Genomic DNA, 13,078 nt, shown 5'->3' with positions numbered 1-13,078 from the left:
GGGAGCCCTGGCAGTGGTAGGGACTATCTTCCAGGAGCTGTTTACACTGGGGAGGGCCTTCAGCTGGAACACTGGAGGAATTTTATAGCTCTAGGAAGCCTGCAGGACAGAATTAATTTGCATACACACAATTAGCACATCCAGGATCTCTGCTATCTGGCTGGTCAGCCAGAGCTCCTGCTGCCAGACCCATGGAAATCCCCAAGAGCCAGCCACGGTCCTCATGGCCTGTTCATGCAGATATGCTGACAGAAAAAGATGAGAGGATACAGCTGGGGAAACCTGATAGGCATAGGCAGATCTGCCTCTTCTACCCCCCATCCAAAGGATGCACTCACCAAAACCCCTCACAGCTCCTCCAGTGACAGATCTGCTGTGGGCTGGGGCACCCTGTGCTAACAGAACCCGCTGCCATGGGCTCACAGCAGCAGCCCCAGGCCCTGGCTCACCCCTGGCAGGGGCATTTTCACAGGGCAGCACAACGCTCTGGGCACACAATTCCTGCTCAAGGCATGAGCCCTTCCTGCTCTGCTCCTGCCCCTGCCTTGCTCAGCTCTGCAGCTCTTTGGCATCGATGCTGGCTGGGGATGGGTTTCACAGGCAGGCAGGAGAAAAGGGCACAAAGGTACAACTGGGACTCAAATCTGTTCCCAAAAGGAACAGCATCAAAGCAGCCCCAACCACAGCCCTGTTCCACCTGCTCCCAGTCTCCCTGGTAGCACAGCCCTGCTGATGGCCAAACCCCGGGGCAGGATGTGCCCCTCCCTGTGCAGGACAGTTATCCACTCTAAAAACAGCTTTCCAAGCTTGACTGACTGGCACCTCTGCTCCACAGCCAGCAGGGCTGGCCCAGACATGCTTCAGATGATGATAAGAAGATGACTCTGTTCTTAAGTTAGTTTTTAAGACAGTGACAAGTTACATGTGGGAACAAATACAATAGTTCTGTTTCTGGGAAGCACAGTGATAAAGGCAGAGAAAATCACTTTCTAGGCTGAAGAAAATAAGCCAACAGAATTTTTTTAGTCTCTTCTATTTGACAGACATACTCCAAGCTCAGAACACAGTAAATAGCTCTGCAAGAGACTTCCTCCATCAGCTCAAGAGTGGAGAGAGCACTCTGTTCCCATCCTCCTTCTCTCCCATTGCCCTCCCAATTCCTGACTCCAACTCCCAAGGCAAGCAGGACAATCCAGATCAATGTATTTTTCTAGGACCATTTTCAGAGCAATTTTTATCCATTCAAGATGACTACACAGGATGCACACAGCTTCTGTCTGTAAGGCTCCTTGCCCTGTCTTTTCTAGGTCTCAGTTCAAGTTCCTCTTTGCTCACCTTCATCCCACCATATTTAACCATTCATACATCATTTTTGGCAGTAAACCACACATACAATCAGTCTCTAGAATTAATCAATCTCTAGAACTGATCAGATTCTAGAACTCCTAAGCAAAAACAAGGACTCCAGCATTCCCTAGAAAAACACTTAAACAGCAAGTTACAGCACCACGTTAGCTCAGCTCCAAAGCAGAGCCTGCTGCCACTTTCTATGATAAAAATCTGTCTGGCAGCTGATTAGAGGAACAGTAACAAAGCCACAGAAATAGCAAGGTTGGGGTGGGGGCTCCAAGCTCCCTTACCCCTCTGGAAGCAGCAGTGTATTGCCAAGGAGGATGCCAGGCGGGGCTGGCAGTGCCCACGTACCTGCAGGCCCGCGAGGTCGCAGCCCAGCCCTCGCACCCGGCGCAGCGTCACCGGCTCGCTGCTGTCCGTGCTCTCGGCAGCTCTAGCTGTCGCCCAGCGCCATAAACACTGCATTGTTATTGCTGTAATCTCCTCCACAACTAAAGGATTTTACAGGCAGTCATTATTCTCGTTTTAAATATAGGTTTTCAAAGAAATAAAGGAGCCCAGCAATTATAATCACCAGAGCTTTCGAGCTTCACAATGTCTAGAGCAAGTCACTGAGCAAAAATAGTCTTCACTCAGGAGTGGAGGAGTCAGCAGATATTCTAAACTGGAGCTGCTGCTCTATTTCTGACAGGAGAGCCTGGGAGCTTCTGTGCTTCCCTGCATGGCAGCTTTATTTGGGAGAGGACTGGGGGGAGCGAGGGGAGGGGACACAGAGAAACAGAGCATTGTTCCTCTCACCGCTGAGCTAAAGAACTCCTGCAATTAGGCTGCTTTTCAACAGTGTTATGTCACAGATTAGCATAGTCTTGAAAATACTCCCTCCAGTAGCACTAGAAATGCAAAGGGACTCAGAACCATTTAAAAAAGCAAAACCCCATCAACCCAGGCCTTTCTCCTGATTTGTCCCTGAGAGGCAGCAAGCACGGAGAGCCCTCCACTGCACCTCCTCCTGTGCCAGACCTGCTGTTATGTTCAGCTCTCAGAGGTGCCCAGGGCAGGGCTCTGAGGCAGCTCTTCTGAGACTCCACAGGTACTTGGCAACCTCTCCAGTTTCAGAGCCTGAAAGGCTCAAGAAGAGAGGGCTGTTCTACCATGTGACCACACTGTGACACTTGTGCACTTTTCCTCCTCTCTGCACCATTTTTTGGAAGCCTTAAGGAAACTCAGCATGCCTATTTCCATTTTACAGCGACCTAACAGTATCTGAGAGATGGAAAGCTGTTCTCCATTGCCCAGAGCCAGAACCACTCGAGGGTCCCCATTTTCACAGCATGACCTGCTCAACTCTGTCTGCAAAGGCTCCTCCCCATCCTGTCACATGCAGTGTGCACAAAGCAGGACACCACTCTAGATTTTGTAATAACTAACCTATTAAAGCTCCTTCTGTCAGTGATTTCCATTTTGAAAGCTTTCAGCTGAAATGCAGTTCAACGTGCTGTATGAAATCTAAACAACAGCAGGAATGATCCCATGATACCTGAGACATTTCTGAAAGGTAACTCATCCCAGACAGCTCAGCACTCTGCTGATGTCAGTGTCCAGCACCAACAGTGGCTGCATGGCTATTTTTTGAGCAGTGAAATAACAGGACCAAAAAAAAAAAACCACTGCAAGAGCAGAGCACTTAGTTTATTAGCCCAGCTATTTCCACTTCCCCCAGCTCACAGCCTGTTCCAGCATGCCTACTCAGAAATTATTTTAATGACCCACAGGGTGTTGTAGTTCTGCTGTCCAGCTAATACAAGTGCTACAGAAGCTGCCTGCAGCTGCATGAAATGGATGCAGAACCCTTAAAAGATAACCATACACTCAGAATCCCAGAGGAGTTTCAGTGCTTTGTACACTTCTTACAGTTCTGTCCCAGAAGGACCAGAGTTCATTTATTTGGACACTGCTTGGGACAGGGCAGCAAGAGAGCACAAATCAAAATAATACAGATCTGGGAAATTCTTTCTGCCTTAGACCAAAACTGAACTTGTTCACCCCTTTTAGTGACCACACATACAGAAGGGCAGTCTCAACCCCCTCTGCTTCCTGAATTAGCAGGATGTAGCAGATTTGAACTGTCCACCTCCCTCCTCCCTTTCCTTCACCTCTTTCCCTCTCCTTTCTGTAGGCATCACAAAGGATTTATAAAAGAGCTACAAAGACATTCTTTTAGACTCAGGCAATTCCAGTAACCTTAGAAACCAACACTAGCTGGGAGCCTGGCAGTTTGGCCACAGCAACAGGCTGCTTTTGTCCTCATTGTCAGTGCTGCACCTTTGGCTGTGCCATCCAAAACCTTGCTGGGCTGGAAGGCAACACCAGCACCACACCCAAAATGAACAGTAGGAAATAAAAGGAACAACTTCGTCCTGAACCCGTACTGTTTAACTAAGAGACCACTTAGTTACATCAGAACCAAGCTGGAATAACTTCCATGAAAATTTGTGGAATTTTTCACCCAGGCAGATTCCTGCTGAGGTCAAAGAAAAATTGTGGTTGTTTAGCGATCAAAGGAAACTGAATGAGAACATTGTGACCTGGCCTGCAGAGGCAAAAATGGGAAAAAGAATAGAAAAAGCCTTTTCTGCCTTGTTTAACTGTCAGTGAACTGAGCTCTACGTGTGCGTGTGAGACGGTAACAACAGTCCTGCTTTGGCTAATGCTGGACACAGAACACAGTGCAGCACAGCACTGTTAGTATCACAAAGGTAGTGAGTGATTAAGTCCTGCCGTGGCTCCCAGAGCCACAGGCAGCTGGGAATGCACTGAAGGGACGGGAGGGCGCTGTGGGGGCTGTGTCCCCTCCTTACCTGCACCACCTCCTTCCTGACGTTGACGATGTCCAGCCAGTCGTTGAAGCGGGGGTAGCTGTTGAGCTCGGCGGTGCGGTCGCTCAGGGGCACGCTCAGCTTGCACTGCCGCTGCCGGTGGATGTAGTCAATCAGCTTCACCTGGGGAGCAGAACACACACTCTGAGCTTCCTGGGCACGGGCTGACCTTCCCAGGCTGTGCTTGTACTCGGGGTGTGCTGGCTTGTGAGCAGGGCTCTTACATGACATGGGAGTGACATCCTCCTGTGAGCTCTGGGGAAATCCACGCAGTGCATTTCCCTCACACTGAGCTTCTTTGCTCTTCAGCATTCCAGCAGAAGGCAGGGCCTGCTCTAAACCCCCATCAACAGCAGTTCTGAGGCAGGAATAGCCAAAGTACCCAAAGACTCTGAGGCCTGTTATCTGATGGGCATTTCTATTACAAAATCAACATTAAAACCAGCTAACTTAAAAGAACAAAAATTCAGGCAGTTGGACTAGATGATTTCTGCTCATCTTCTATTCTAAAGTTTTATTCCAAAGCTTTTATCTCCTGACCATCTCATGGCAAATGCACTACACAGAATTCTTCACTTAAGGCACAAAAGAATAAAACAGCAAAAAGGAGTATTGTTTGTGCCTTATGTTTGCTTATCAAAAAAGAAAATACTCTCCAAAGATTGCACACTGTGTCACACATTCCCACAAGGCAGGCTTAAGCTTCAAAACCTTCCTAACAAAACAATGCCTCAAAGCAAGTTAGCTGATCTATGATTTATAAACCAAAACATGTTCTTAGTCAACAAATTTTAGCATCTGGGACACGATCAGACTGCAAATGTAAAGGAAATAACAAACATGGATTCTTCAACCATCATGTGTCTCCTCTTACAGTTTAAGTGCTTTCCTATGAAGTTAGTTAAGAGCATGTTTTATGAGCAATCTATTCCTTACAACTATCAGCTGTAACAAGTTTGTCCCTGCCCACACACCAAATTCTGACAGCAGTGCCATGCAGTTTGAGATTTGTCAAAATGTGTGTGAATACTGAAGTGATTCCAATTCCTGTAATGCCCAGAGCAATGCAAAGCACTGCCATTCCCAGGAGAGGCAATCCAGGACTGCCATGTCCTAGAAACTCAGCCATCCCTTTGCATTCTCACCCTGACCACCCCTGCTGAAACCAGAGGAGCCTTTTCACCACAACTTCCCAACAGGGCTTTGGAGCCCCAGCCCTACAGTGAACTGGAAATCCCAACCATTCATTCTCAGTACCTCTTTTTATATAAAGGGGCTCACAGCACTTCCTTTTTTCCACCCCTGCTCTGCTTCCTCGGCCAGAGCAGGGCAGGGCAGGGACTGGCTGTGGGCTCAGCAGCGCCTGGGCCCCAGTGGCTGCCACGCTGCTGCTGTGTGCCAGGCAGGGCCCAGGGGCTCTGTCCCTGCCCTGTGTGCCCTGTGCTGGGCCCTGTGTCACCCCAGGGGCTGCTGCTGGCTCTGCTCTGGCTGCCCTCTCTGCACCAGCCCCTCAGCTGTGCCCTGCCCCGAGTTCCCCTGGCTCTGGAGCAGGGCAGCTGGGATCCTGCAGGCAGCCCTGTGCACTCTGGGGCACACACGTGTCACAGGCTGCCTCAGTGCTGACCTTCTGCCTTTCCACTGTCACACGTCCTTTCCCACAGCAGCCTGTCCGCAGGGCTCTCCTGTTCACCGCCATGGCAGAAAGCAGCTTGCAGGTGCTGTCCCAAGGATTTTCCTGCTCGGTGCTTGGTTTAAATTTTCTTTCTTTCAGCGTGCTTTTCCCCACTATGGACACTGACACTGGGATGAGTGGATGGGCAAGGGCCCCTCAGGACAGGCAGAAAGAAGAGGCTGCAGGAAGTTTGTAGACTCAGCAGCCCCCGGTATGCCAAAAATCAGCTTACACAAATGAGAAACAGCTTCCCAACTGTGCAATAGCTATGTCATGGAAAAGAGACGGAAGACAGAGATCATCCAAGCCTTGTCTCTTTGCAGAGGCCACTCGAGGGAAGGGCCAATGACGATATGTGTTCTGATACACAAACTGCAACCACAACATCCAGCCCAGGCAGACAGCTCAGCATGTTTGTGAGCCTGTCCATGGAATTCCCAGGGCACTGCAGGATGTAGCTGCTGCTGCCCCTGGCTCACCTCACCCTTCCCCATTCCTGGGAACGCCTCAGGGTTGCAGAGCACCTAGGGACAGAGGCAAGATTGCACAGTGATTTTGGAACTGGTACAGCCAGCCCTGATGGGCCTGTGTCTAAAGCAGCAGCTTGGATCTGCAGTCTGACTATAATCTGTTATTTTAGTGTAGGATCTCCCATCAGGCAAGATTTATTTTTCCTGGAAGAAGGACGAGTTATCAGCATACTCTGTAAAGACAGAGCTCCATGCTTCGTTATATAGAACACTAATTACAGGCAAATGCCCTAAAAGTAGCACATGCTCCAGAATAAAGCAGGGAACTGCAGGCATTGGAGGTGTCAGAATCTGTTCTAAAAACCACAGTGGAATGAAAGGAGGACTTAGCATCTATTTATAAATGAAAAATCACAAATTATGTAAAAGAAACTATACAGAAAATGTGTGCCCCACGTTACCCAATTCCAGCATGCAGTGTCACGAGGACAGCACGCTGCTCCAGGCAGGATATGGCTGAGGTACAGCCACTGCTTTTGCACTCCTCACAGAAGTTCTCCTGGCCAGCCCCAGAGTAACTCCAGAAGCATCACATGAGTAAGAGAACAGAGCTGGGCTGCACTCCTGGCTCTGACACAGACTGGTCTGAGTGATCAGGAGCAAATGCACTCATCCCTCCCCTTCTCCCTGCCCAGCTCTGCCTGCTCCTCCTGCAGGAGCTCCCTGGAGCAGGCACCAGCCTCAGCTGGTTCGGTACTGCTTAAAAAATACTGGTTCAAGAATTTCCCCTGCCCAGGTGTCATCCATAGCACAAACTCCTAAAGGACACTGCTGGAAGGGACTCTGTGCAGCATGGATTTCAATGTGGAGCTTTTCTCCTTTGCTGGAATGTAACGAATTCTCCAAAATGGATAAGCACTCTGGCAGCACAGGTCTGAGTGTCTCAGAGGGCCAAGGCTGGTTTTTCCCGGATAACTCTTTCGCTTTTACTCCTCAAGTCCAAATTTGTTTTCCCCTAGTCCTATAAATAGTGTATTTGCATTCTCGTCCCAGCCTACATGCACCACGCTTCTCCCCTAGGATGAATTTAATTTTGTTGTTTCCTGCCCAGACTTTTTACTAAACTACATGGTTTGGCTTTAATAGCTGAGCTGTTGCAAAACCCTTTTCTGAGAATATAATAAAATTTCTGGGTTCAGTGACGCACATAAAAACCCACAACCAGCACACAGGTCTCCAACCACAAACTAGACTGAGAGATAAAGCCAATAGTAGCTACTCACTGCCTGCTTGCTAAATGGCACGTCCTACTCATCACAAATGGCAAACCCCACACCAGAAGCAGCAGTACTCCAGCTGCCTTGAACCCACAGAGATGGGAAAGGGCAAGAACAGAGACAGGATACGGAGCAGCTGGAGCACATCACTGACTCCAGGGCAGAGCCCTGCTGCTCTGCCTGGTGCAGCTGATGGCCAGGACACCAGTCCTCACTGCTCTGAGAAGGGCACATGCTGCCAGGGGCTCCTGGAGTCATGTTCATCTCCTTACAGCACCTTTAAAGACCCCTTTCCAGCACAGATGAGAAGCAGGTCCAAGAAGTTTAGGAGAAATCTGCCACGCTTGTACTTTTTAATTTATTTCTGCAAAATAAACAGCAGATCTCTTGAGATGCAAGTCTGCCCATATCCATGACCTCCAGCCAACAGCTGGGACTTTAGAGGACGATAAACAAAAAGCAAATGCCCACAAGTTTTTCAGCTGCACTTCTGCAGACATGGCACAGAAAGGCATCTGAAAAACCAGATCACTGACACTGGGGTGCAGAATTCAGGAGATACTAACCAGATAAATCAAGTTTCATGCATTTGGGCATCAACTCTCCCCAAGCTTCTTGTTGATTATGTTTTATTTGTGTTTAGAAAAGTGGCATCTTGTTCCAGAGTCACTAAAAGGCATTAAACTTAGACCTATTGCAGCTTCTGCACTTTGTCAAAACCCAGTCTGAATCCAATGCACTTGATCCAAATAAACATGGAAAAAGGAGCAAAGGCTAGAAGACTCCCCATTTTTCTGAAGCCTTCTGTGGCTTAGTTTCATGTTTTTAATCTGCTTATCTTGAAATACCCTATAAATGCAGCAAATATAGTGATTTTCAACTCACAAAAAACAAGGGAGACTTGGAAATTATAAATTAAACAACTTGGAGACAGGCAGAGGGCGGACTCTGCTATACCAAGGTGCCAGCCAAGATTTCTTCAGAATATCAACAGTTGGAGACCAAGTTTGATTCAATCATACGTTTCACAACCAAATGCCATGTTTTCACACTTTCACAAAACTTATAATCTGCTCAGTGAAGCCTGCAACTTTTCTTGTTGACTTGAAACATACGCAATGTTTAGAAGAGGAGTTTTGCAATACCCAAAACAAACAACTGTCATGATTTAATCAACAAATCCAGCACATGGTCAAAAGCAGATCCTATTGCTCCTGTGCCCAGAGATGAAATCTCTGGGAGCCTGGCAGCACTGGAGGAGACGATAAACATGAGCTTACACGGAAACTTCCAAGGCTACAACCAAGTCCTGCCCTACAATTTACCCAGCTGCTGGCTGAGGCTTTAAAAGGATCAGATCGATGTATGGCCCAGCTCTTGCATGTGGTTAAGAGAAATGCAAATCATCTATCTTGCCTCAGACAGGAATTAATCAGGAAGGAACTCCTCTATTAAGCTCCTGCCAAGAACCAGCCCAGAGGGCAGGGAGCACTCCCTGCAGCACCCCAGCAGCTCCTGGTGCAGCAGGACATGCACTGGCCAGATCAGGATCACAGCGTGAGGGATGTTCTGCATTTCTGCCTCCTCAAACAGAAGACAAAACTTCTGAGCCGGAGTTTATCTGCACAGGGCACTGGGGAGAGTCAGATGAGTCATCTGAAGGCATCCAGTGAAAGTGGATTCCCTTCACACCTTTTGCTGACTCTTATCTATTCTCCCCAGTGCCATTATATATACAAATGCTATGTCAGACCAAAAAACCTTCCAGGCCACCTGAGAACTGAAGAGAACATAAAAGGTCAGAATTGGACTTACCAAATTTGTCTCTGAAGTCATGCTTGACAACCATGTGAGAAACTGATAAAGATCTCACCAGCTACTGGGAGAGCAGCAGCATGTGAGGATACTTCAGGGCACTTTCTAAAAGTCATCCAGTTTAAAGTGAAAAAAGGGTGCAGCAGGGTTGATCCTTGCAAGGAAAAGGCCTAGGATGTCACTGTTATACAGCACACAGATCTGGGGCAGAGCTCAGAAAGCCCCTGTGCAGGTGCCCACACAAGGCTCAGCTCTGCCAGGGGTCTGCAGGCACAGGACAGGCTTCTCTGTGCTGTGCGGCCAACCATCCAAACCAGTTCTGCTCCATGTGAGGGTCTGCAGGGCCCTTCAGCTGACAACAACCCAACCGTGCCACAGCTCTGCCCACAGAGCACTGAGCTGCTCCTTTGCGAACCCAAGCTCTCAGCGGCTGACTCATCTGAGTGCCCCCAGCTATCTGGATGGTAATCAGCCTCTGATCACAGCATCACCAGCACCAACTGCAGCCTCAGAAATTCTCATTTCCCCCTCTGTTCAGACAACTCCTCCTTGTGCCTGTAGGTATAAAGATACCTGATGGCAGTGTGAAGTGTTCCCTTTCTAGTACAGGGAGAATTGAACTGCCTGGTTTTGACTAGTTTAGAACCAAATCTGCTTGCTTAAACTGAGAGAGTGGGTCTGTACCCTTTTCACATGACATATGCTCAATTTGCAGTGAAATCTGATCCAAACCTGTTCATAGAACACTTCGTTCAGCCACAGAGAAAACCATCCTTCCCATCTGTGCTTCCATTAGGAACAGTCACATAATGCAGGATTCAGCTGGAGAGTCTCACAATCTCACAGATTTCCAAACTACCTTGAGATCAGCAAGAAATTCAAACAGCTCTTTCCAAGGCAAGCACAGTATCTGCACAGGACCCAAAGTACGAGGAAGAGAAGCAAAACACTTCATTTCAAGGAATTATTTGTATCCTAAAAAATTAGGTCACTCCATTTGCCATCCACATGGCTTTGCCCTCAAAACCAATAGAACCGAAGCTACTAAAGGATGATATTGTGACTTGTATTTTCACCAGCCATGCATGGTAAAATAGGTATCAAAACAAAACATTACAGAGAAATAACTGGCAGCAAAGTCATTTGCTTTATTTGAGGTGGCATCCGAGAAATAAAAGGGGCTCACTTACTTACACGTCAGCCTCTGACCTGCAGCCTGTGGAATTCATTCTCTGCTTGAACCCAGCTGACTCATTCAGCAAGAAGCTTGGCAGTGAGCAGGACACCTGTCCAGAATGGGAGGCCTGGTTTCTGTAGCTTTAGCTGTGCTGAAACAGTAGCAGAGCTCTTGCTCGCCTGGCGCATTTGCTATCCCCCCCTGCCCTGGCCACACAGGGGCAGTGACAGGCCCCAGGTCTGGGGTGACTGCTGTGCTGGGCCACAGGCACCATGCCCTTGAACAAGAGTGGCTGCAGAACAGTGGCACTGCTCCGAATGCCACAAACACCTCAGGAACATCAATGCACTCAAAGGACCCCATGCAGGAGCACCTTGTTAAAAACAAGAAAGAGGAAGAAGGATTAAAATAATTTGCACAAAGTGAAGGAGCAGCTCTGAAGAGGGGCCACGAAAGCTCTCTCAGTGCTCTGCTCTAAGCAGTGGCTCGCAGCAGCAGGGACTCTGAAAAGCAGAAGGTGTCAGAAGCGATGGAACGAGTCCCCAGGTGGCAGTCCCACCACGGAGCCATGGTGCCAGCCCTGCTGCTCCTGCAGGACCCAGCTGTGCTGCTCAGGGACTTTGGGCTCACTTGTAACAGAAAAGGAAATAATTTCTCAATGCATTGCTAAACAGACCCTGCAAAACAGGACCCTGCACAAGCCAGCAGGAAAGGGTGGTGGCAAGGTGTGCTGGGGGGGAGAGGCCTTAGGAGAAACTGGTAAATACAAGCACAGAGAGGTAGAGGGGTAGGAGAGATGGAACACCAGATGGATGGATTTTCCTTTGAACCCTCAGTCATGCCTGTGGCTGACACAATAGCCACTGCCCAAACACTACAGTATGTTATTTCTGCTTTGTCAAATGATGCAGACAGCATCATTTCTGGGTCACTTGAAGGCCACATACCACTCCTTTTCTTCTCCACTCTTCTCTTTTTCACAATCCCAGCAAGTGAGGCTGTAAACATTCAGTTGAGGCCTTCCCAGCTAAGAGTGGGAGGATGAAACTGCACAATCAAGTAGTTCTCTGAGCCTCATAACATAATTCTCTTCAAAGATTTCATCCCAGCGAGGCATCTGAGCCTAATGCAGCTACAGGAACAGTGCTCTGCTTAAAGATCAGAGATTTCACACCCACTGAACACTAAAAATGAAAGCCTTCCCCCTCCCCTTGCAACCCGAGGACACACAAGTGTAACAGAATGACTGAGAGCATTCTGCAAGACTAAGAACTGTACTTGCCATTTGCTGAGCACAGCCCTGCTGCTGCCACATGAGATCTGCTGCTCTCAGCTCCCCTGCAGCCAGCGGGGCCTCTTCACCTCGGCCACGCCTGATCGGGCTCAGCTGTGCCTCCATAGGGAGCACAGCAAGCTCCTCCTGCCCAGCCTCTCCTGAAGGCTATTGCTATTTCACACTGCCCTGCAGACCTGTGCAGCTTTCCCCTCCCTCATGGAGTTGGGGCACGGCCATTGGGCAGGCCAGTGGATTTACCCAGCTGTGAAGAACACCACACAGGCTTCTCCAAGCAGTGCAGGTAAACCAGTACCTGTCCAACCCTGTGAAGTCCTACAGAGGCAAATGCGGCCCAAACATAACATTAATACTCTGCCTCTCTCTATAATTATTCAGTATCTTGGCAAACCCACTGGATCTCTCCTCCCATGAAGAAAACAATTACCCCCCACCCCTGGGGGCTTTCCAACGACTGCAGCAGAAGGCAGCAAGTGACAGTGAGAAAGACTATGGAAGGCTCAGAATCTGGAAAGGAAGCACCAGGCCATGCTCTGGGGATAGGAGTTGTGTTACAGCCCATGGATCTCTCTGTAAAATTCAAAACTTTAAGTGCCTTTAAAGACAATATCCTCCATAGTTTTTATGGCACTAATCATTCTCACACATCTCTGAAAGAACTCTCAGGTATGTTTGGCTGATGGTTCAGGAAGTGGAAATAAAGACACCAACAACCTGTGCATGTGTAAACTTAGAGCCTAAATAAAGGCAAGTTTACAGCAGACAATATAAAGCCAGACATTTCCTTCAGCAAGGTCAGGAAGAGAATGACTAATTGTGGATCCCCGTCATATTCCTGCACTTCCCTTTCCTCATTGCAGGCCTCATTCTGCAGGTCCTGAGCACCCCGAGCTGGCACAGAGTGAGCTCCAAGGCAAACACCTTGGATGGGGTCTGAACACTCCCCAGGACAGAACTGAGAGGTCTTGGAAGGAATCAAGCTCCTTCAATGGAGCATTTAGGTGTCCCTAATCCCAAAGGCTTTTTCCCATGTTTCTTCCCCTGCCTTCACAGCGATCTTCCTTTTGTCTTACACTTTTCTTTTTCTGTAGCCTCAATAAAATACAAGCACAAACCTCCAGTCTCTACCATTCCCTCACGTACT

General features: G+C 48.5%; 1 protein-coding gene across 1 annotated transcript in view; it reads right to left on the bottom strand.

Moving 5' to 3' along the window:
- Positions 1-13,078, bottom strand: part of KSR1 (kinase suppressor of ras 1) — a 47,806-nt gene that overhangs the window by 18,170 nt on the left and 16,558 nt on the right. Inside the window, exon 2 of the mRNA XM_063174169.1 lies at positions 4,212-4,352. Coding sequence (XP_063030239.1) covers positions 4,212-4,352 — 141 coding nt within the window. The remainder of the gene's footprint in view (positions 1-4,211; positions 4,353-13,078) is intronic.

The sequence above is a fragment of the Melospiza melodia genome, chromosome 21 (genome assembly GCF_035770615.1).
Source record: "Melospiza melodia melodia isolate bMelMel2 chromosome 21, bMelMel2.pri, whole genome shotgun sequence".
In the NCBI taxonomy this organism is placed as follows: Eukaryota; Metazoa; Chordata; class Aves; order Passeriformes; family Passerellidae; genus Melospiza; species Melospiza melodia.
Note: the sequence above shows the minus strand (reverse complement) of the source record. Positions and strands in the feature narration are given on the sequence as shown.